Source organism: Semicossyphus pulcher, unplaced genomic scaffold (assembly GCF_022749685.1).
Source record: "Semicossyphus pulcher isolate SPU_LCO1_2020_fin unplaced genomic scaffold, fSemPul1.0.p SCAF_16, whole genome shotgun sequence".
Classification (NCBI taxonomy): domain Eukaryota; kingdom Metazoa; phylum Chordata; class Actinopteri; order Labriformes; family Labridae; genus Semicossyphus; species Semicossyphus pulcher.
The window spans coordinates 26,546,032-26,570,601 of record NW_027211670.1 but is presented as its reverse complement, the minus strand read 5'-3'; the positions used below and the strand labels follow the sequence as shown (position 1 = coordinate 26,570,601).

The following is a 24,570-nucleotide window of genomic DNA, read 5'->3' as shown; positions in this document are numbered from 1 at the left end:
TTTTTTTAAACTAGGACCGAAAGCAAAATTTGGAAAAAAAAAAGTGTGATGTTGTAAATCTGTGAGATTGGAACGAACGGTTTTGTGATGTTGCATCAAAGCTGAAAGTTCCCTTTGATGATGGCGGCGGCGACGGTTGTTGGACTGACCTGACGATGAAGTCTGAGTGTGCCTCGGTCATGATGTGTTTCTCAGAGCGGATGTGTTCCTGTTGTCTCGTATCGACGATGTGACGCTTTTTCAGGATCTTCATGGCGAACGTCTTCGCCTCCTCGCTCTTTAACTGAACCTGAAAACAAACAGATGTCCAATCTGTTCTTTTTTATAAGGAAATGTTCAATATCTTTCTATGAATTCATCTTTGCTGAATATGGCCCTACACGACGTGTGTTGCCTTTTGTCAGAGCCAGGCTACCTGTTTCCCTTTCTAGTCTTTATGCTAAGCTAGGCTAACCTTTCCTTACTGACATGACAGAACAGAACATCTAACTCACAACGAGACAGAAAGAGAGTTGTTAAAAAAGGAAAAGTATCGCTGTATGAAAATAACCACAGTAGTTGTGCTGCTCTGACCCCGCATCTGATGACAACATCTGCCTCGATGTAAGAGTTATGTTTGAGGTCAGACAGGCAGTCTGGAGGTCAGAGGTCAGCATTTTCCTATTACACTATGACGACTGGACTAAAAATACCTCCAGAGGGATGATGGGAGACCCTGAGCGGGGATTCCTTCCTGTTTTTGGGCAAACCCTCTGAGGCTTCCCCTCCGACCTTCAGTGGCCTAAGCTCCGCCTCCTGCGGCAGAGAAACCTGACCCCTGTGGCTGCAGTGCACCACCCGCCCATACCACCCTCCTTTCCTCTTCCATCTCACGCCGTATGTACACTGTGGGGATTAATACAATCTAACAAATCCAATAAAACTGCAATCAGCTGCCATCGAGGCAAGGGGAGCTCTGGTGAAGATTTAATGATCTGAGAAACTCGTTAAGTCTGAAATAAACTCATTAAGGCACAGAAATGTAACACCCCAGAAAGTTGTTATGGAAGAAAAATGATCATTCTTCTGCAGCGTGAGAGGAGACAAGTAAGAGCTATAAACCAAACTGTTCCATCGCTGTTCTCCAGGTTATTTTGGTTCCCTAAAAAAACCACAGAGCGCGCTGGGAGCCAGAGTCTGAATCACATGAGGACTGGTTTCCAGTTACCAGCGCTGATACTTTACTGCAAAGTTTCCGCAAATAGCTAAGCACACACACACACACACACACACACACACACACACACACACACACACACATCTGGGCAGAATTCTGGACAGATCAAAAGTCACATTAAACCGGTCTCTGACTTTGTCTATGACATTATGCTATACAATCAGATGGTACCAGCTCAACGCGTCCGAAACCTCCCACACCCAGTGTGTCGATGATGTTGAAGTCGGTCAGCTTCAGGCTGGAGAAGAAGGCATTTTCTGCCTCGTACCTGGAAACGCAAAACACAGAGAGGCCTTCACTGACCACGGGAAAATACTGCTTTAAACATTTTTGGACATTTCAAAAGTTGAAGTGCTTTGCAGGGACATTCAGTTTGAGCAGCAGAGCAGGCAGAGTTTTGGTATCCTAACCTAAAATCAACCTTCCTCAACAAAGACCCTAAAGAGGAGACCTCCCTGCCTGATGTTGTTCTGTACCTGCAGCATTTGACCACGTGGAAGAACGGGAACTTCTTGGAGGTCTGGATGGAAAAGGAGGTGATGGGGGAAGGAGAGGAGGAGACGGGAGCAGGGAGGCTGGTGATCCGCTCTCTTTGCTGCCTTGCTGGGATGGAAAGCAACTCTCTCATGCTCAATCTTTATTTAATCCACACGAACTAAGCAGACGTATCAGAGAAGTGTCTCTTTGTATTATCAGCTGGGTAGCTTCGTTAGTCTTCAGTCCATTTTATCACCAGGAATCAGCTGAAACATAAAACTACTCCTGGAATATTTCTGTGCAGTCGTTCAGGGAAAAAATACAGTTGGAAAGTCGGACTTTCTCAAATACCTGGGAGTCAAATGATCTTGACTGTCTAGTTCTTTTTCTGCAGACAGAAAACAGCAATCAAGTCGTGCAGCTCCGTCAATGTTTGGTACAACTTCTCTTGGTCAAAAGGTGCAAAAGTGCAAACAGACTTATTGACGTTAAACCCAAACTGGTTTTTAGTCCTCACGAGAACGTTCGGCACAGAGTCCGTAAGAGAACCGTCTCAAAGGAGGAGCTCCAGTCCCAGTTTACATGGTGTGGGTAGAGGCGCTGGTGGACGTACAGGTCCAAGGTTCTGGTCTGGGGGGACCGGCGATACGTTGAAGTGGCCAGATCCTCCAGCTCTGTGTGCAGCAAGATTAAAAACGAGGCTGGTCCTGATCCGAGCGGGACGTCGTCAGAATCCAGAACTCGACAGCATTATTCAAGTTAAAATCTGATCTTCTTGGTAGTCTTGATGGATATTGGACAAAAAATCACTTTTCTTTTCTACCTTAAACTCAGTTTAGCGTCTGACTTGGAGAACGTCCAACTGAGCTCTGAAGCTGTGACTGAGGAGAGCCTCTGCAGGGTAACAGGGTCCACGTCTGAGTCCTGCAGGGGGTAACGCCAACCTGAGAGGACGACCCACATGGCAGGACGCTGCTGCTGCTGGTATTTTTAGCACGTGGAAACATTGCTCAGAGGTTCGCCCAGTTAATGCAGCTCAGTCATTAAAGTGACTGACAGACCACAGGACAGACTGTCCCGACCTCAATACCAGAGGACACAACGAAGAATTCACAAGATTGATCAGGGTGTTCGGAGTCTTCCTGTGATCATACCTGTTCACTGTCTGCAGGTGTCGGTGTGAAAAGTTTAACAGTAATTATTAAGAATTATGAAGTGGAGATCTGCAGCGTCATCAGGGACGGCCGGTGTCCGGTGAAGGAATCTCAAAGATAAAACAACATCCTGTTTAACAGCCAGAAGCTGGATTATATCCACAAACCACATCCAGTCCAACATGAAGTGAAATACAAACCGGTGCTGAATGTCGGGGGTCAAGCTGCCTCCTCTTTAATCTACTTTATCTAGTCTGTAAGGTAAAGCCAGCTGCATCCTGTTTCATGAAATAATCAGTGATATGAGGCCAAACCAAACATTACAAATAGATCAATATAAAATGTTTATTTGTCATCAACATTAACATTCGGTTTTATTATTTATTATGATAGCAGCTAAAGCACGACTAAACTTCCTGATAGTAATGTCCCAACATGTGGCCCAGGCTCCTGGAACATGGTGGCCTTACATTTCAAATACCCCTGACCCCTCCCCTCTTCTGGTCTGTGTGACTCTCAATGGGAGCATCAGTGACTAAATGAACATCATGCTGTGTTGAAGAAGAAACTAGAGACTGAGACCATAAAGTCATTAGGAACATGTTTACTATACAATCAGACAACCAGTGGAGTCGCCCCCTGCTGGTCAATAGAGAGAATGCAGCTGACACGCTGACTTCTTATAAACAGTCTGCGGTGAAAATGGTTGCTTCATGGTCGTGTGAATGCTGGCGGGATGTTTGATGTATAGATGCAGGTTTATGTTTGAAACATAATAAAATATAATAATATATTTTATATCAGTGAGTGGGTTTGTGTGATGTGTTAAGGAAAGAACGTCTGCGTAGTAAACTCTTCCCTCAGCCCAAAATAAAAACTTAACACTTGCCAAAGAAAGAACAGTGATACCAACGCACCAACAGATATCTGAGCGTGTGCGTGTGTGTGTGTGTGTGTGTGTGTGTGTGTGTGTGTGTGTGTGTGTGTGTGTGTGTGTGTGTGTGTGTGATTCTGAAAACAGGGATGGGACTACTTCCTGGAAACGGCCCCTGTGAAATCAGATTCCGAAACCGTAGACCCTGACGATCGGCCGCTGGACAAACCAGCACATAAACACTCTAAAAATAGTTTGTTCAAGCGAGGAGGAGATGAACTTTTAGAGTTCACAGAGGGGTTCAAAAGCCCCAACATTCATCCTGCTGAAGAGTCCTGGAGCAGACAGTAAATAAATACACCTTTATTTACACCTGACATGACGCTCAGGATGTTCACAGAGCTGTGAACTTAAAGAGCACGACGTTTAAAGAGTAGAATTTAGCAGAGCGCGAGCGTTTCCTTCTTAAAACTAAAATTCAGAAAGGTCATCGTCTGATCACGTCTCTATAACGTTCATGTTTCTCCCTCAGTCCTCAGGGTTCAGAATAATCAGACCATCGTGCACACAAACAAACAAACAGTCAGCACCTGATGAAGGTAACAGAGTTCAGGACCGTGTGCAGCAGCAGGTCTGAAGAACAAACACGCGTATGTTACACACCCCACTGTTTATGTGTACTGTTACCATAGCAGCCAGTGTGTGTGTGTGTGTGTGTGTGGGACTGAATCTATACCATAAGAGGAGATGACTTCACTCTGTCACCTGATACACAGCACAACATGCAGCGCTACACCTCTGCTGTGTGTGTGTTCGACTCCTTGTGTTATCACGTCTGCGTAAAGAGCTCGAGACGTCTCAGTCTCGTGTGGATGAGCTGCTTCTGTGCGCTTTCAGCTGACAGAAGATGTTGTTGATCTAATCAAATGTTCTGAAGTCGAACACGCAGAGAAATCCTTCAGTTTGTCAAAACCTCGTCCTACATGGTCAGAGACGTCTGAACAAACCTCGACCCAAACAGGCTCAAATCTATGAAGTCAACACTCCACAGGATCCACAAGAAGGAGGAGCAATCTGTACAGATGTTCAAGTTGGAGTCTGACTTTGTGAAACTTTGACGCACACATTTGCACCAGTAAGGTCCCATCAGACAGAGCGTGTTTTAGCTGAGAGGGACGCTGTTTGCGCGCTCTCCTTGCGTTGCAGAGCGCCTCACGTTTTTGAGGAAACGCTCCGAGCGCCTCGAGCTGAAAAAACTTGTCGTCAATCATTGTCGTTTTTTGTCATTGTCCAGTCAGATCAATGGAGAGGCGGGCCTTCTGTGGGGGTTACTACATCGAGTGATCGCTGTGATCGTTCTGAGGGTCTCGTGCGCTCACGGATCTCCCTGTGTTTAATGTGTTTGAGAACAGCCTCTCACCCTCCATCAAAGCCGGAGCAAGCGTCCTCCGCATGTCCATTTTTTACAGAGCTGTAACTCATCTATTGAGCACAAACTTAAACACTTTAGCTAGCCAAAATAAACGGGAACAGTAACGGTTAGATCGACAGCTAATGACTCGGTGGTTGCCTTAACAACAGAAAAAGAAGCCGCTCCGTCTGATGGGGACGTAGGCTTCAACAGAAAAGGCAGCGCGGTGCGCTTCACATTTTACTGCCGGCACATCGCCCTCTGTCTGATCGGACCCTTAAAAGACACGACCGAGCTGATCACACTCAGTCCATCAGTGACTGTATCTCCTCGGCCTGACAGAGGACACCCGACCGAGGACAGCTGACCTTCTAACCATGCCTTCAGTAATCCGTCTGTGTCCTTCACTTTGACCTGGCTGTCGCTCCCTGAATGCAGCACGTATTATTAGCTGGTCTTACATAAGCAGCATGAGCAGAGGATCCTGTTCCTGCTGTAAACATGCACACAGAGGAGAACCTGCTGCTCACATGTAGGAGGAGAACACGGAGGGAACGCACGGCTGGCATGAAGGAGGCGGGAAGGAGGCGGGAAGGAGCTCCACGTGTTTAGGTTGATGTGTTTCCTGATACACAAACACTCGTTCCTACAGATACTTTAAACTCCAGTTTACCTGCTGATGAGTCCAACTGCATTTTAATTAAGAACAGAAAGAGAATCAGACGGAGCGCTGTTAAACTATTGATTCTTTATTGATTACATAGATATTATCTACCAAGTTCTTCTGATGACCATGAAAACATGTTGTCTGATAGCTCCGTGCGTGTGTGTGTGTGTGTGTGTGAGTGTGTGTGTGTGTGTTTGTGCGTGTGTGTGTTGAACCTACTTGGCCTTGGCTTCAGCGTCCTCGTATCCTTTATTCGACACATCGTCAAGTCCACCAATCAGATGTTTGAACGAGCTGAGGAGGAGGAAGAAGACAGCAGCCAATCAGAACACAGCTTCTCCACTAGAGAGACATGACACGTAAACTAATCAGTCACCAATCATCTGAATCATTGATCATCTTATAACTACCAGCACACAGAACACGTTGTGTGCACATTAATGTGTGTGTTTGTGTGTAGTTAGTTGTGAGGACCAGCAGAGGGCAGCAGACGCTCGCTGCAGGCTGACACCTGAACTTAATGCTGCTGCTGTAAAACTCACCTCACTGACACTCATGTACCTGCTGTCTCTGTGTGTGTGTGTGTGTGTGTGTGTGTGTGTGTGTGTTACTCTCTGTCGATGACCAGGCAGGTGACGGCCTCTGCAGCGATGACGTTGGCTGTTCTCACGTCCTCTCTGTGGATACACACACACACACGCGCACACGCACACACACACACACACACTCATGAGTCAACATGTGTACAGCAGAGTTCGATTCGTTAACGTTGACAAAAAATGTGACGAGCTAAAAAACGATCGTTTTGTTTTCTATGTTTGGATTTCGTTAACGAGACGAGACGGGACTAAAATGTTGCGTTGGCTGTCGGACATTTAAATATTCCTGTCTGTCTGTCAGAATACAAGCGATGCATTCCTGTACCTGGGTCACAGGTGTCACAGGTGTCACGAGGCTGGTTCTGAACTTTCCCTTTCTGCTTCAGGCTCTGAGCGCGCTCATAGAAAAAAGGGGCGTTGGTAGAGCCGTAGACCGTCAAACACCTGAAGGAGCTGATCAGACAAAACGTCCTCACTTTGTAGAAAGCTGACGTCACGTTTTTAAAAATGTCCTCGCTCCTTTACGACGCCCCGTCTTTGAAAAAAAGACGTCGTCTTAAAGATGTCGTCCCTTTACTAAAATGTTTTTATGAATGTAAAGTTTACACACTTCTGAGGACACCCTGCTTGGTTCACTTTGTTATGTCCTGACTCTGCAGTGATGTTCCACCTTCCCTAAAATAGCTTCACTGTTGATTAATATCTGTTTATTTCAAAGATGGTTTAATTTAGAAAAAAACTCACAAATCAAAAATGTCCTAAATGTTGAAAGATGTCTTCACATGAGTCAAAAACTTGTTCCTGACTTTTAAAAATGTGCGTACTGTGAACGATGTCCTCACGTTACCCAAATGTTTTCATTGTGGAAACTTTGTTGTCAAGTATAAAAAAATGTGCTCAGCTTCTTCAAATGAAACATGTCCTCAAGTCTAACAATATTCTCCCTGACTGAACAAGGTCCTCACTTAGCGCGGACGTCCCCACTGTGAAGGTCTTAACTGTGGTCCTCACAAAGACAGAAGAACACACACACACACACATACATGTCTATAAATCTTTGTGAGGTCCACGTCTCCTCTATGCCTTGTGAGGGCCCCTACTTCCACTGTAGCTAGAATGGTGCAAACATCAAATGTTTCACTAGATGGGAGTACTGAGTGAGAATGTCACTTCAGATTTAAGAACACTCAAAGTAAAATAAATCTTTTTCTGCTGTAGTTATGAGGACCGGTGGCTGTTGCTAGGCAGATTTGACAACACACACACTTTTTTTGTTTTTGTTTGTTTTTGTTTGTTTTTAAGTGTCTCTCTCACAATAGGCAAGTGGTCTCATACTGCTGCTCTGGAGGCCATTTCTGGCTACCCTCCCCACTCCCATAAATTACCCTTTCATACGCAATCAAAATAAAATCACAATTCTATTTTTTTAAATGTATTTAGTTTGGTGCAGAATAATGGCAAAGGTCAAAGGTTCCCGTACATAACCAGTTTTTGATGAGAAGAGAGCAGCTTCGAAGCTTTATTTGTTGGTTTTCTGTGAACAACAAAGATGTCTCCTTCCAAATCAGACAGTTTCAAGGAAGATGGAGTACAGAGGACGCATATCTCTTTTCCATAAAGCTAAGAACGACGATGAAGCTGAAATAAAGAACCTCATTTTCAGATGTATTGTGCTTTCATGTTGTACATGTAGCACAATACATGTAGCCGTGGCTACAGGCTAATTTGAGTTGAAGTACATTAACTCAAGCTATGTACTTTAGTACAATGTGAGGAATTTGTACTTTACTTGAGTGTCTCTGTTTACTGCCACTTTATGCTTCCACTCCACTACATTTTGAAGGCAGATATTCTACTTTTTACTCCGCTACAATCATTTCATTTGAATCGTTTATTTACTTTACAGATTACAAGCTGCATCAGAGTCAAAGCAGCATTTTTTAAGTGAATTAATTTTATTTACAATTGGTTAAGAAAAACAAATAACTATTATTTTCATTATCTTTTAATCTGTAGATTAATATGCTTTGTATAATTTTCAATAGCCCAAGATGACATCTCCAATGTTATGTTGTGTCTGACCAACAGACCATAACCCAGAGATAATCAGTTTACTATCATATTAAGTAAAGAATCAAATTGACACGAGGCTACAACCAGCATTTGTTGAAAAATTACTACAATGATTATTCAGTTGAGACAGTAGTCGTTAACTAATCTGTTCAGTGACTAATTGATGCAGTCCGAAATAACTTCTAATCAATTACTGTACTCACTGTACTTAAGGGGGACTTTGAGGCTTTTGCAGTTATGTATAACAGTAGATGTCATCTACTACAGTAAAACACAATGTCAATTTAAAACCAATCAAAGGAAAGATTAAATGCACTGTTTGATATATCTGTATCAAAAAGCTGAGATGCACTATATTATAAACCAAACTTGGCCACATTAAGTCTTTGCTGTTTACTGATTCAAACCGATGCAAGTTTCTACTAATGTCAGGAGGCTAAATGGAAAAAATCACCACTCATATAATAGCAAAATAACTTTTTTATTTTAGTGCCATTTAAAAGTGCTGGTTGTTTATTTTTGAGTCTCATGCCCAACTCATCAAATAATAAAACTCTGGGATTGGAGGACGGGTGTGCTGCCATCCTAAAGCACAGCAAAACTAAAAAAAAAAAGGACTTTGTTGATCTATTTTCAGCAGTTAACATTAAAACAGCTGCTGTTTTACACATCACTCTGAACTTCCATGTGAGAGCTGAATTTAGAACCTCCTGAGGCAGTTTAAAACAACACACAAATGTAACCATCTCAGTTCCAGCTTATTTAGAAAAAACCCACAATCATGAAGAAATCTGTTTCCTTTTACGAGTTGTGATGGCAATATATACTTGGTTCTTAACATCCCTCCAATCACGCCTGCAGAGTACCGGTTCTGCATCAAGAGCCTTTACACATTCTTCTTTACCAGGAACTCTTTGCAGAGTGATGTACAGACCCAGCTGTCGCCACACTGCTTCTCTTTCTTTAGAACTCCAAGGCCTGCGATGGCTTGTTCTCTGGGAGAGAAGTTGTGGCTCCACACCTGAAACAGAAATAAGCAAAAACATAAATGTACACTGGTGCTGACATCCTCACGAAGTTAAATATTATGCAGTCCTCTGTATGTTATGGATGGATGGTTTTCTTTTTCTACTTGTTTATTTTTGAAAAAGACTAGTTAGATCACTGTACTTCATACAATACCCAATATTACCTTTACAACATTGCCAAGTGGTGAATGCAGCTGCTTTGCAATCTACTACTGTCCATAGTAGACTAAAGCTAGAGGTCGACCGATAGTGGATTTTTATAATAACGATAGTTTGTACGAGGAAAAAGCCGATAGCCGATTAATCGGCAAATATCTCCCAAACAAAACAAACTAATTTAAATGAATCTCTCTCTAATCTTTATCTTTATTACATATCCTTACACATAACTGTTGAACTGAAAGTCTATGTCAAATAAATAACAAAATAAAACCATAAATCTGGAACAGAACATGAATCTCAAAGAGTAATGAATACCTACATAAATAAAATAAGTAGTAAAGAAAATATTATTTGCAAATTAACATCTAACTCAATTTGTTGTGCCCACATTGTGCCTTTCCTCAGCTAAATAGTCCCGTAGAGGGACTGTGTTTCCTCCAGCTGCCCTCTAATGTAAGAAACAAGAAACATGTAAATCTATTCAATATAACTATTCATTAAATAGGCTATCAAATAGATCATGTATATATATATATATATAAAACTTTATTATTTACTTTTATATATTTAATATTTATTTCAATCTACATGAATGATTTAAGTTGCACTTTATTAATCATTTCTAAATTGAAATGATGCTGCAGTTGTTTTCTTAACGTTGCTGGTTTAATAAAACCTTTCTGATAAAGTAAAGTTTTACTAAAGTTACAAATGAATTGTTATTATCATCACTGATGCTTTCTGGCATATATTGGGGAGAAAAAAAACATAAGAGTCTGATATAAAAAGCGAATGTATCGCCCCTGCGTCAGTCTCTCGCTCCTTTCCTTTAACTTTACCTACACATTGTTCACAACAGTTTGTGTTGACGTCGTGGCGTGCTTTACTCCTACAGCAGCCTTATGCAAACGCAGGTTTTTAATAAACCAGTTTTTGCCACTTTGACTTTGATAATAAGTACGGAGAGTATCCTGAGTGTGATCTGCTGGATTACATCGTTGGAAATATGTTGGATTTGTTTACATGGCGATGCGCTCTTCCGTGGCGTATATCAGGCCAGATGCTGCGCGTCCCGTTACATTTTTAAATACCACTCTCACAAACTATTAGTGTTTGTGCACATTACCGGAGTGAGAAGGATCATAAAAAGTGTGATTTCATGTCATGAATGCACAGTTGACGTTACGTGGTTGGATTATTTAGAAGAGAGAACGCCACATTGGTAAGTAATCTAAGTAACAGTTAAATGATTTATTTTCCTCCCTGCCTGCCTGTCTTGTATCGTGGAGAGCTGATATTGTTACGTTATATTCCAGAGATAACTTCTGAGGGGAGAAATAAACTGAAACGAGTCAGATATAATATGAATCAGCTGATCCCCGGTACAGCAAAGGTTTAGCCCCCACCCACCCCTCTCACGGTCTCCACGTACGAGTGGCATTTCATGGTTTTCTAACAGTTGTTCAGAGTATCGTCGGGAGTTGCACACGCAAACTTATATTTTCAGCAGAAGTGCCCCTCAAATGATCATATATCATCCCATTAGTTGTGCTAGGCTTGCGCTCACTGCTAGCCAAATTGTAGCGAGCTTGCTAGCTAAACAGAGACAGCAGCATGAGCTCGGCAGAAAAGCAGTGAAAGTTAACGATAGTCTAATTCATTAATAATGCAACACTATAAACAACAACCTTATCATGATCATAATTTGTGAGTAAAGCTGTGTTATAAAGTTAACTTTAATTAATTATCCCAGGTACCTGCATTACCTGCATGTCACATATGGAGACTCCATTAAAAAGGCGAATGCACGCGATGTACGTCCCCGCCTGAGGCTGCACAGCCATCGGCCACTATCAGAGCCCAGATCCGCAGACGATTATAGTTTTTAATAAGTCCTATCGGGGCCGATTAATCAGCCAAAACGATCAATCGGTCGACCTCTAAAAGCTAGTTTATTACTTATTCCAAGTCAATAGCTCTGTTAGGCATGTAGCTTTTTCAATCTGATACATAGTTGTGGTTTAGCAGCGATGTGAGGAGAGCTGCAGACAGGAGTCTGTAAAAACCTTGATAATAAAAGATAAACCTTGTGGATGTAAAATGTCCTAAACGGAGCAAAGTTCAGCAACCTATTATTTATTGGTGCTGGTGATGCAGTAAATATGATACACTAAAAAGGATGATGCCGTTTCCATATAGTGCTTGCATTACCTTTGAAAATACAGGAGATCAACTTCATTTGTCATTTTTGGTTACTACTCAGTAGCTGTCTCTCTTGGCTGACTTGTAGCAACATATCCTTCAGTGCATGAAGGTTACCTGTTGTCTGAGTCCTTTTCCCCTTGTCTGGAGGTCTTGAGGGTGAGGTCTCTGATGTCATGTCGTGTGTTTCTTCTACAAAAAAAAAAAAACACCTCAGCATTAACTACAAACTATCATACTGAAAGATACAATAATACGCATATAACAGTGTTTCTGCATTGATTATGAAGTTGTGTCCTTACCATCTGAATCTGGAACTGGCTCAGAGTTGGCCTTTGACCTCTTTTCTTTGGAGGACCCTTCAGGAGGAGAAAAACAGATGAGACAATATCATTACATCGTGAAGTTACATATTTTCAAAGTAGCCACCAATGAAGAAAAGTATTAAGTTCATAAGACATTATAGGAAACAGAAAATGCAATTTCTGAAGAAATCGGGTGTGAATGCTGTGTGCTGAATATAGCATCTACACTGCTAAAAGAGCTGACGCTAAGCTGCTAATGCTAAACTGTTAATACGAAGGTGCTAATGCTTAACTGCTAATGCTGTGCTTGAAAGATGAATTAATGTAATGTATGAATGATGTGAAATGTGTTGTTGAAGGGCTTACGCTAAACTGCTAATGCTGTGCATGAATGTTGAATGAATATAAGTTTGAATGATCTGTAATATGTTGTTGAAGAGCTGACGCTAAGCTGCTAATGCTGCACTTGAATGTTGAATGAATATATGAATTAATGAGTCTGGAGGTGAGGAAGATGACTGGGGAGGTAATAAAGGTTAGGTTAGAGGTGATGAGAGTCAGTCTGGAGGTGAAGAAGATGACTGGGGAGGTAATAAAGGTTAGGTTAGAGGTGATGAGAGTCAGTCTGGAGGTGAAGAAGATGACTGGGGAGGTAATAAAGGTTAGGTTAGAGGTGATGAGAGTCAGTCTGGAGGTGAAGAAGATGACTGAGGAGGTAATAAAGGTTAGGTTAGAGGTGACGAGAGTCAGTCTGGAGGTGAAGAAGATGACTGAGGAGGTAATAAAGGTTAGGTTAGAGGTGATGAGAGTCAGTCTGGAGGTGAAGAAGATGACTGAGGAGGTAATAAAGGTTAGGTTACAGGTGATGAGAGTCAGTCTGGAGGTGAAGAAGATGACTGAGGAGGTAATAAAGGTTAGGTTACAGGTGACGAGAGTCAGTCTGGAGGTGAAGAAGATGACTGAGGAGGTAATAAAGGTTAGGTTACAGGTGATGAGAGTCAGTCTGGAGGTGAAGAAGATGACTGAGGAGGTAATAAAGGTTAGGTTACAGGTGACGAGAGTCAGTCTGGAGGTGAAGAAGATGACTGAGGTGGTAATAAAGGTTAGGTTACAGGTGATGAGAGTCAGTCTGGAGGTGAAGAAGATGACTGAGGAGGTGATAAAGGTTAGGTTAGAGGTGATGAGAGTCAGTCTGGAGGTGAAGAAGATGACTGAGGAGGTAATAAAGGTTAGGTTACAGGTGACGAGAGTCAGTCTGGAGGTGAAGAAGATGACTGAGGTGGTAATAAAGGTTAGGTTAGAGGTGATGAGAGTCAGTCTGGAGGTGAAGAAGATGACTGATGATGTAATAAAGGTTAGGTTACAGGTGACGAGAGTCAGTCTGGAGGTGAAGAAGATGACTGAGGAGGTAATAAAGGTTAGGTTACAGGTGATGAGAGTCAGTCTGGAGGTGAAGAAGATGACTGAGGAGGTAATAAAGGTTAGGTTACAGGTGACGAGAGTCAGTCTGGAGGTGAAGAAGATGACTGAGGTGGTAATAAAGGTTAGGTTACAGGTGATGAGAGTCAGTCTGGAGGTGAAGAAGATGACTGAGGAGGTGATAAAGGTTAGGTTAGAGGTGATGAGAGTCAGTCTGGAGGTGAAGAAGATGACTGAGGAGGTAATAAAGGTTAGGTTACAGGTGACGAGAGTCAGTCTGGAGGTGAAGAAGATGACTGAGGAGGTAATAAAGGTTAGGTTACAGGTGATGAGAGTCAGTCTGGAGGTGAAGAAGATGACTGAGGAGGTAATAAAGGTTAGGTTACAGGTGACGAGAGTCAGTCTGGAGGTGAAGAAGATGACTGAGGTGGTAATAAAGGTTAGGTTAGAGGTGATGAGAGTCAGTCTGGAGGTTAGGAAGATGACTGAGGAGGTAATAAAGGTTAGGTTAGAGGTGATGAGAGTCAGTCTGGAGGTGAAGAAGATGACTGAGGTGGTAATAAAGGTTAGGTTAGAGGTGATGAGAGTCAGTCTGGAGGTTAGGAAGATGACTGAGGAGGTAATAAAGGTTAGGTTAGAGGTGATGAGAGTCAGTCTGGAGGTGAAGAAGATGACTGAGGAGGTAATAAAGGTTAGGTTACAGGTGATGAGAGTCAGTCTGGAGGTGAAGAAGATGACTGAGGTGGTAATAAAGGTTAGGTTAGAGGTGATGAGAGTCAGTCTGGAGGTGAGGAAGATGACTGAGGAGGTAATAAAGGTTAGGTTACAGGTGATGAGAGTCAGTCTGGAGGTGAAGAAGATGACTGAGGAGGTAATAAAGGTTAGGTTACAGGTGATGAGAGTCAGTCTGGAGGTGAAGAAGATGACTGAGGAGGTAATAAAGGTCAGGTTAGAGGTGACGAGAGTCAGTCTGGAGGTGAAGAAGATGACTGAGGAGGTGATAAGGATGATGGAGGAGTTTAAAACTGAAGAGCAGCCTTGAAAAATGCCTAAGATAGTGTTAAAATGTCTGTCCTGGGTGTGTAAGTGTGACAACTAAGCTCCAAATGAACTAAAGTGACCCCCAGCTGAACTCAGCAGTTGCCGTGGTGATGGCTCATGAGGAGAGGCTGTGGGTTAATTAGCAGCAGCTGTGTGACTCCTTGGCTGAGCAGTTGATTTTACTGAGATTTTAACTGAGAAAAGCCTCTCAATCTCCTGCCATTGTGCCAAGACTGTAAATGCTACCAAGACAACATTTTATGAGCATCACAAGGGTTTCAGGAAGCTGTCATTCGAATTTTATGTCTCTACGGCCAAAAATGTGGTCAGGGCGGCGACAGAAAGAAGGGCTTTTATTTGGAGTTCTCCAGAAATGTTTAACATTAGAGCAGATGGAGCACTTGGGCAACTTTCTGGGACATTGAGGCATCTAGTGGCAAAAGCGTACATTTTTTGGCTTTGGGCCGCCATTTACCACGAGCAGCACAAGATTACCTACAATTTGATGCATTTTTTATGTTTGTGGAGGGAACATTCTGTGCGCTGTTGTAATTTGTTTGGGAAATTGGAAATTGGGAAGTGTTTTTTCACAGCATCCCCCCTCTGGCGATGACATCACCCACTCTAATGCTGGGCATTTTTCACTCGTTTTGTGAAAACTTTAGGTGCTTTGAAAGGGTCCTGTGAAGAAAGTATGAATGCTATGAAAAAGCTGAATGGTCTTGATGAAAGCTGGAAAGGTGGAATGGAGTTTCTAAGTGAATGTATGAATGAGTTATGGAGGGTGGAATTTAGTGTTAATTTTTGAGAGTTTGAATTTTTTTCCCATTCATTCCAGATGGGGAATTTTTTTGGGAAAAACGGGAATAACTCTGAATTTTTGAATGGTATGAATGCTAAAAGTCATAGCACATGAATCCCGAATGAAGCGCACGTAATGATGTTTGAATGGTTTGAATCGGTTGAAGTTTGTGGAAGGAGTAGCGCGCCAAAACGCGGCAGAATAAAAAGTAGAAGAACATATGCTTTCAGCATTCACACCAACTACAGGGCTGTTACTTCACAGGAGGAAACACAAGTAAGACAGAAGAAGAATTTACCTGTTGTCTGAGTCCTTTTCCCCTTGTCTGGAGGTCTTGAGGGTGAGGTCTCTGTTGTCATGTCGTGTGTTTCTTCTACAAGAAAAGATGATACCATCTCAGCATTAAATTCATCATTCTGACATAGGCTAATATTAAATGTGAATACCATCATGAATTGGTATTCACAGTGATTATTTCATTACTTCCTGACATTGATAGACAATATAATTGATGAATAAGAACAGTGAGCGAATAATCAATGATGAAAAGGAAATTGTCAGTTGCTGCTCAAGTAACTTCCTACCATCTGATTCTTGAGTGGATTTGGAAGACGTCACACTGAGGACCTCAACACTTCCACTGATATGTGACTCCTGTACAGGTCCCACTTCTGAAGATGAGGGAACTGTTATGACATAATATACACAGAACAACAAAATCATGTCAAAATATCACCTCAAACTACTCAAATGTTTTAGTTTGACGATCGGTGCGCAGGACTTCATCTCCTAAGCCTCCTCCTCCTAAATAACTGTTTCTTGCCTAAAAACTCTGGCCAAGAACTCATGCGGAAATCTCACCTAAAGAGAAACGTCAGCTGCACGCATTGTGCACACACGCTGAAATGCATAATCATGTTGTTGTTGTCTGGAAACATGAAGTCTAATCCAGGGCCTGAAATAAACTCTGAACGCTTTGAAACTCCCAAAGACTTCCAGCACACATCTGGTATTGGTTTTGTGCACATGAGTCTTTAACCGAAAATCGATATGGTTAGGATTTGGGCTAAGACAACAAATGCTGATATCATGGTATTATCAGAGACATGGCTAAGTAGATCTACTCCAGACAGTCATGTTTGTATGGATGGATACAACATCTTTCGCACTGACCGCCCTGCAAAAGGTGGAGGAGTTAGATTTATATAAAAAACACGTATCAGACAACGACACTTTTATTCAAATCTGAACCTGAACAGGACGAGCTGCTTGTATTGAAAGTTGAATTCACTGAAGGTTGTATTATGACACTTGTGGGATGTTACAGACCTCCCTCTGCTCCAAGGGGAACTTTGTCTTCACTATCTGAATCCCTGTCTATGTTTTGTAGTAGTGTGCTTGTTGTTATGGGGGATTTAAACTGGGACTGGCTGGCTCCTATCTCTGAACCTGTTAAATATTTTTGCGATTCTGCACACTTGACGCAGCTTATAGAATCTCCGACAAGGCCCAACCGTAAACATCCTGAAAAGTCAACGCTCCTTGACTTACTTTTTAACTAACTCTCCCCACAAATATAAAGCCACAGCCGTATTCGCTAATGACGTTAGTAATCACTGCGTAATTGCTGCAGTGCGAGATACAAAGCTCCCGAAGAAACAACCACGTATTCTATACAAAAGACATTTCAAATACTTCTGTGAGCAAGCATTTCTATATGATCTTTATCTATGTGACTGGGACAGAATATGCCTGATTCCAGACCCTGAAATGGCTCTGACTTATTTTAAATCACTTTTCTTGGAGGTCATAAATAGGCATGCTCCTCTTAGAAAATTTAAAGTCAAAGGACGTGACAGTCCATGGTTTTCAGATAAACTCTCTGATATTATTCATGAGCAAAATATTGCTTGGGCAACTGCAAGAAAATCCAAATGTCAATCAGACTGGAAACATTTTAGGCACTTAAGAAATAGATGTATGTCTCTAATTGGAAAAGCTAAATCGGACTTCTATGTTAAAGAAATGACTGACATCTTAAATAATCCTCAATAAAGGGAACGACACGGGCACGGAAAAATACAGTGCTTTTCCACAATCATTAAAGGTAGGAAATGAAAACACTACTGATAAAACTAGAATGCTACATGCCCTAAATCAGCATTTTATATCTTCTGGTTTGTTGTTTGAAAATGAAGCACATCTAGATCTCCTTCAAAAGGCTCCTGAAGAGGAAGAATGTTGCTCTGTGGTTTTGTGCAGTAAACACAGTAATGTCTCTTGTCCCACTTTAGTTTTGGTCCTTTTACACAGAATTTCACTGTAATTTGGGACTGTGTCATTTCCTTACCCTCATCGTCACTGGTGTCGTCTGTGCCACAGTCTCTGTCCTCCTCTGTGTTGCTCTGGAGTTTTTTTTCCAATGAGGACTTTGTGTAGACCTGTTGTGAATCCTTCCCACTGTCTGAGGGCTCTGAGCTTGATGGCATGTGGTCACCCAGGTAATGGCTGATATCTGATAATGGTCTGATAATAAGAATAATAATCAGCAGCACAGTCCTCCTGAAAGAAAGAAATAACTGTTTTAGTCTTGAATATGAAATAGCCATACCAATAACCACTCACTCAAATTTACAAGTTAACTTACGGACAAATTTGGATGAAATTTAATGAAGAAGATGCTCAAACAGCAGATCATCATCATATATCTATTATCCATTTAGAGAATATTAAGGCCTGTTCAGCTGAATACATAATTGTATCACTAGCACATTACATTTGGAACTGGGATTTGTGCCATAGTAAATACGCTGCCCAAACAAAGATGCTTCTTAACCCTTTCAGTCCCAGGCCAAAAACTTTTTTTGTTTTGTTAATGCAATCATTTATTAGCTTCCCAACGTGTTTTATTAGCTTCAAATTTGTATCTCTTTCAAAATAACCAGGACTGTTTGGAAAAAAAATAATTTGCTGTCAATAGTTGTGGTCAATATTTATAATGCAGTATCCTAACATGATGAATTTATCAAATCAGAGTCATCTGTGTAAACTATGAGCCCACAACAGCCTCACAAGCAATAAATAAATTACATTGACATGAATGAAGAACAAAGATTTTTTTTAGGGATGTCCCGATCTGATCTGCAGGATCGGGATCAGGGCTGATATGGGCATGATCGGAATCGGCAATTTTGAATGTGGTCCCAGATCACACTTTGTGGCAGAGCGCAGACACGCACGTCACGTTACTCTGGCAAACCTGTGGATAAAATGTCTGCAGTGTGGAAATTGGTCATTTAGAAAGCAAAAGCAGTCCAACGGCGACATGTAACATCTGCAATACGACCGCGAGAGGATAATAAAAGAGCTGCATTTAATACTACACATTTCATACGGCACATAAAAAACAAAAACACTCAGTTAAACAACAATTTCACTCAAGCAATAAAGGTAAATGCACTGAAGCAGCAAACACTTGCAGATACTCTCGAAAGGATAGAGAAATATCCTCGAGACAGCGACATGGCCAAACATATTACAGAGAAGGTAACTGAATTAATCCCGCTGGATAACCAGCTCATCTCTGTGGTAGAGGATCAGGGTTTTCTTTGTCACCTGGAGTTTTTAAATACCCGGTATGCCATACCATCTCGGCATTACATTATATTGACTCCACTTTCGAGTTACAACGTGTTGGTATGCGCACTAGTTGACAGTATTGCTGAACGCGTGTGAAATAGACAAGCAACGCGTCCACGTTATTTTACGTGATAACATAAGGAATATGAAAAAAGCAATGGATGATATAGAGGTACCAACAGTGGGCTGCATCTCACACACACTTCAGCTGGCTGTACACGAGGGTCTGCTGTCACAGTGCAGCGTCACAGACTCACCTGCTAACACATGGAAGGTGGTTGGCCAATGTTGCAATAGCATGTGCAGAATAAGAAAGAGCCATATGAAAGTATATACTCTGTTTCAACAAAATAAAAAAACCTATTAAGGAACAGCTTGGATGCAGGCACCTTTTTTCTTAATGCAGCTGTATTATCCAGCAAAATATTAGTGAAGGCCAAGTATCGGATCGGGACTCGGTATCGGCATTATCTAAATATTAAAGGACTCGGATCGGGATCGGGGCAAAAATAACCTGATCGGGACATTCCTCTTTTTTTTTTTCTTCAAATGTGATCTGAAATCACCGAAACGAGTTATGAAATTTTGGAGATAATTTCTAGTTTTCACTGGCAAAGGACAAGTATTCCTGTTGCACCCTAGATAAACTGACTACATGGGTGGGATATATGCAATAAAAAGAATGAATACTTTTATCCAATACTAGTTTCTGTTGCTACACACCACATCAGAATAAAAAACAAGCCAAAAGGAATACATACCACTTTGTCTTGCGCCTCTTTTTCCCCATTTTCTTTCTGTTCATCATCAGTAAAAATGAAAGGTTATTAGATTAACAAAAAGCAATGATGTCACAGAACAACAAACAATGAAACAAATAAAGCATAAACACACTCATTCTTAACTTTAACTTTATTAGGTCCACCTGTACAGTCTATTGTAATTCAACTCTTAAAAGGCTTATATTGTTCACTTTCTGGTCATGCAAATATATAAATTAAGTGATATGTTTATCAGTGGGGTTACAGTTAAAGGTGGTGTTCACTAGAATAGTGATCCATATTATTCTAGAGCAGAACTGCTCAAACCTTTTATGTTGGAGGGCCAAAACTGGAACTCGATGGTGGTTGATAAAGGTTGCTATTGAATCTTATAATTTTGACTTTTTACCTCATTTTTGACTCATCATACTGTTGACTTTCTATCTCATAATGTCTTTTAAATGTCATAATTCTCACTGTTTTTATCTCATATTTATGACTATTATCTAATAATTCATTTTGACTTTTTTATCTTAGGGAATTTTGAACTGTTTTATTTTTAAAAACAGAATCAGTTTAGTCCTGATGTCTCTATATGACCTACATAAGTAAATGAAACCATCAGCCATAAGATTAAGTATTTCTATTTATTCTCAACAGCTCTTCTGCCTGCCACCAGGTCCACAAGCTATATTTTCCCAGGTAAAGTTACAGTGAGTATTAGTTAGCCAGTTAAAAGGTAGCAGGAGATTTTTTAGATTATACTTTGTGGTTTTGATGGTGAGGAAACTACCAGCAACTTATTTATATTACTATTTTTAATTGTCATTTATCCTTAGAGTTTGTAAATGTCTAAACCTACAGTGTTGCAAACAGCCAGGCATTCCAGACAGCCACTGTCCACTGTCAGGAAGGTGAATTCTATGCAACTTTACAGGAAAAAATGTTTATTCTCCTCTTGAAATATTTGATAGACTGACAGTGATTAATTTTTTCTAAGGCATTTAAATATTGTGTATCAAGGAAACCACAAGCCATATGGCTCAAACTCCACTTACTCAAAACAAAATGCTAATGTTACCTGATATTGCTGTGCTTTTTTAATTTGCTGCATGCAAGATCATAAATACACTTATAATGACTTGATTAGTATCATCACTGTGACAATAAGTGAGACTTATTTATGTTAGTGAGCTTTACTGACCACATTGTATCAAATCATTCCTGTAAATTTGCAGCTAAAGTTGTAAGCAAAACTGAATTTGTCTCATGCTTATATATTTGATATCATATAAAGTTGCAATAACACTTAGGCTGCCATATAGTGTGTTTTGCTCCCTTACGATCTAAAGTTACACTTCTCTTGATTAGCGAAAGTTACATTAGCTTAAAAACACTCTTCACTCAGGTAACAGGCTGTCGAATACAACAGTTAGCTAGCAAAGTTTCCAAACAAAACACAGGCTAACAAAAAATTAAACATATCTTACCTCCATAAGTCGTAGTGTTTGTTCAGGCTCTATCTGGTTCTTTTGCTGCTAATTCAACCTCATATCTGGCAGCACATCGCGCATGATGATCTCTCCGTTGCTGAAGCCTCTGCGACTGCCTTTGCTGAGACATGTCCTTTGGCGATGCATTCAGGTACACAAGGAGAGTTTTGGACTTGTGGGACTTCATGTCGGAGGGACGTTTTACAGCTACAAATCTACTACTTTTGAAGTGAATTACTCCTAATCGATAATCGATAAATACAATATGTTATTTTTAAGCCTTGATTCTTAGTTAAAAAGTATAACATCTAGGATGAGCAGTTTTCCAGTTTAGCATAAAACACATTTTGTCAGTGAGTCTGCAATTTCCATATTTCCTGAATGCAGCATTCTCAGAAAAAACTGTGTGGTTCAGGTGCTTAATTGGCCTGACCTGCCTGTGACCCTTTGAACAGAGCCACAAAACACAGTAGTCTGTCATGAATTCAGGTTTAAGCAATATTCCAACACAAATTCATGATAACTCTTGTGAAGTGAAAAGCAATTTAGCACAATTATTCAAGTACTTCTTGCTTTATTTTAAATCATTGTAACTTGTTACCAGGCGGCTGCTTCATCAAGGGGAGGGGCCGTTCCCCCCTTCCACCAGCACTGCTGTTGCCTGAGAGCTGCAGAGCTGTGTGAGCTGCCCATCCCCCACCTTTCTCTGCTGCTCCTTCAAACTGCTTGGACTGACCAAGTTAATAATGATTAAAGTCTCACTGTTGCACTAACCTGGCAAAACAGAATCATGTCAACATCATGAGCATCCAGAAGGAAAAAAATAAATAAATTTATATATATATATAGGCATTTTGGGAATATTAGAATATTGAAAATATTACAATCTGACAGCAAATCTGATGAACTAATTGGTTCGAAGTATTCATCCTCCTAAGGAAGCATATTTGATGAAAGTTAATCATAAATATGTTTCTAACCATTAAGAAAAGGACAATAAGCAGTTTCAGGTATTTTAACTGTGATACCTGTTTTATTGTAATAAACTATGGTGCAAGATGACTGATTTGTAGATGTTTAAAGCTGAGCTAATTTGAACATTTACCAGCTCATTCAAATGTTTTTTTAAAGAGTTTTAGCTTAAGTGAGGAACATTTCTCAACTCATAAAACAATCCATCTTTCATTATGTCACAACCAGGGCCTAGGGGAAACCCTGGTGCAATATGAAAAGGATGAGCAGTTTTCCAGTTTAGCATAAAACACATTTTGTCAGTGAGTCTGCAATTTCCTGAATGCAGCATTCTCAGAAAAAACTGTGGGGTTCAGGTGCTTAATTGGCCTGACCTGCCTGTGACCTTTTTAACAGAGCCACAAAACACAGTAGTCTGTCATGAATTCAGGTTTAAGCAATATTCCAACACAAATTCATGATAACTCTTGTGAAGTGAAAAGCAATTTAGCACAATTATTCAAGTACTTCTTGCTTTATTTTAAATCATTGTAACTTGTTACCAGGCGGCTGCTTCATCAAGGGGAGGGGCCGTTCCCCCCTTCCACCAGCACTGCTGTTGCCTGAGAGCTGCAGAGCTGTGTGAGCTGCCCATCCCCCACCTTTCTCTGCTGCTCCTTCAAACTGCTTGGACTGACCAAGTTAATAATGATTAAAGTCTCACTGTTGCACTAACCTGGCAAAACAAAATCATGTCAACATCATGAGCATCCAGAAGGAAAAAAATAAATAAATAATTATATATAGGCATTTTGGGAATATTAGAATATTGAAAATATTACAATCTGACAGCAAATCTAATGAACTAATTGGTTCGAAGTATTCATCCCCCTAAGGAAGCATATTTGATGAAAGTTAATCATAAATATGTTTCTAACCATTAATAAAAGTACAATAGGCAGTTTCAGGTATTTTAACTGTGATATCTGTTTTATTGTAATAAACTATGGTGCAAGATGACACACAAGCATGCTGGCAGTCTGGCTGACCGAGTAGAGCCCACAGAGTAGCCGGCCCTTAAACTCCTGGCTGCAAGGAAGGAACCAATCAGCTCCCTGGGCAACCTTCACGCAAACACACCTGAAACCAATCACACACACTCAGGTAACAGAGGGTTACTGAAACAGATACAAGCACAAACAATAGAAACATTCACAAGACCTCTAGGGTCATAACACCTCCCCCCTTTTTAACATTCACACACATACAAGTATGTTTGGGGAACAGATAGGAACCAAAAAGGTATTTAACGTTCTCTGATGATTATAAACATTAATTACTCCTTATATGTTCAGTATACAGGTCGGCACCAAACCCACAGATGGATTTTTACAATGTGTTTACAGCTGCCAATGTATGCAATGCTGTTACCGTGATGATAAATGACAGTTAAATATTGAATCTGTCTATAAAAACCAGATCCTGACATGTAAAAGTGACATCTATCATACTGTCAACTTAATTTAACTTTAAATATGGACAACTTACTGCATAATATCTGGACTACAACAACCACAGACAAGGCGTCACTGTGTAGTCACTACTATATACAAATGTTACCAGTTTACACTTAAGCTGCAACCACAGGTGACCCAACAAAAGTGGTGTGCAGTTACCACAAAAGGTCACAAACTAGTTACTGCACACAAGTTTTACTTACAGCCACACATCACAAAGTGACCAAAAAAAAACAAAGCAGCCATGTCACACAAAACAACGTTGATGTGCAAAGTATAAAATTAAGGGAAACAAACTGCAGAGACACCCAAACTTTACTTGCCTACCAACATGGCTAACTCACCTAGCTAGTCTTCAGTGACTTGCCGAGCTCGAGGCATCTTTAAACGTTCTATTCAGTGCAACATCGAAGACCAGGAATCTAGTCAACTGCGATACATTGAAGCATGCCCCCACTCAGGATTACCACCAGAAATAAGAAAGGCAAAATGAGGTGGCAAATTCTTGAACTTGCCCGGCAGCTATCTGGTCAGGTTGCCCAGTCAGAAACACAACATACAGCAGCAACAACAAATTAACAAAAGAGATGACCACTACACTTAACTGAAGGCCACTAATACAGACAAACTGAACCACGTCTACCTCACCTCATGGACATTCCAATTCATTCAGACAAGGCCCAAATTGTTAGGACCAGGGCCTAGGGGAAACCCTGGTGCAACAAGTAAATCCTCTTCTCCTCTTCCTGTCCTCAAAGCACCACCAGCAGCGAAGCATT

At 41.0% G+C, this 24,570-nt stretch overlaps 2 protein-coding genes across 4 annotated transcripts in view; both read right to left on the bottom strand.

The window, feature by feature from the left end:
- LOC138593140 (cGMP-dependent protein kinase 1-like) overlaps positions 1–24,570 on the bottom strand; it is a 70,831-nt gene that overhangs the window by 5,147 nt on the left and 41,114 nt on the right. Inside the window, exons 8-11 of one of the 2 annotated variants that reach the window (XM_069664008.1) lie at positions 6,411–6,476; positions 6,019–6,093; positions 1,388–1,484; positions 150–289 (exon numbers count right to left, since the gene is read on the bottom strand). In XM_069664008.1, coding sequence (XP_069520109.1) covers positions 150–289; positions 1,388–1,484; positions 6,019–6,093; positions 6,411–6,476 — 378 coding nt within the window. Of the gene's footprint in view, positions 1–149; positions 290–1,387; positions 1,485–1,692; positions 2,539–6,018; positions 6,094–6,410; positions 6,477–24,570 lie in introns of those variants that run through there. The other variant, XM_069664009.1, reaches the window with a different exon arrangement.
- On the bottom strand, positions 8,967–22,085 carry LOC138593143 (uncharacterized). 2 transcript variants are annotated; one of them, XM_069664015.1, is made up of 8 exons: positions 21,321–22,085; positions 19,831–19,866; positions 17,781–17,992; positions 16,015–16,116; positions 15,729–15,803; positions 12,166–12,222; positions 11,981–12,055; positions 8,967–9,492 (listed from the first exon to the last, which is right to left on the bottom strand). In XM_069664015.1, the coding sequence occupies exons 2-8, from the start codon at positions 19,857–19,859 to the stop codon at positions 9,251–9,253; spliced, it is 792 nt and encodes a 263-aa protein (XP_069520116.1). In that variant the 5' UTR covers positions 19,860–19,866; positions 21,321–22,085; the 3' UTR covers positions 8,967–9,250. The 2 variants fall into 2 exon arrangements, with proteins under 2 accessions (XP_069520116.1, XP_069520115.1); XM_069664014.1 differs by lacking the exon at positions 21,321–22,085 and having other exon boundaries at positions 19,831–20,755.

Bases quoted from the DNA above. Each gene is read 5' to 3' on its own strand.
- LOC138593143 (XM_069664014.1), bottom strand. From the start codon at position 19,877: ATGATGAACAGAAAGAAAATGGGGAAAAAGAGGCGCAAGACAAAGTG. The intron at 16,117-17,780 runs GTAAGGAAATGA...ATGTCATAACAG, and splicing joins CGACACCAGTGACGATGAGG to TTCCCTCATCTTCAGAAGTG. The intron at 15,804-16,014 runs GTAGGAAGTTAC...CTTTTCTTGTAG, and splicing joins ATCCACTCAAGAATCAGATG to AAGAAACACACGACATGACA.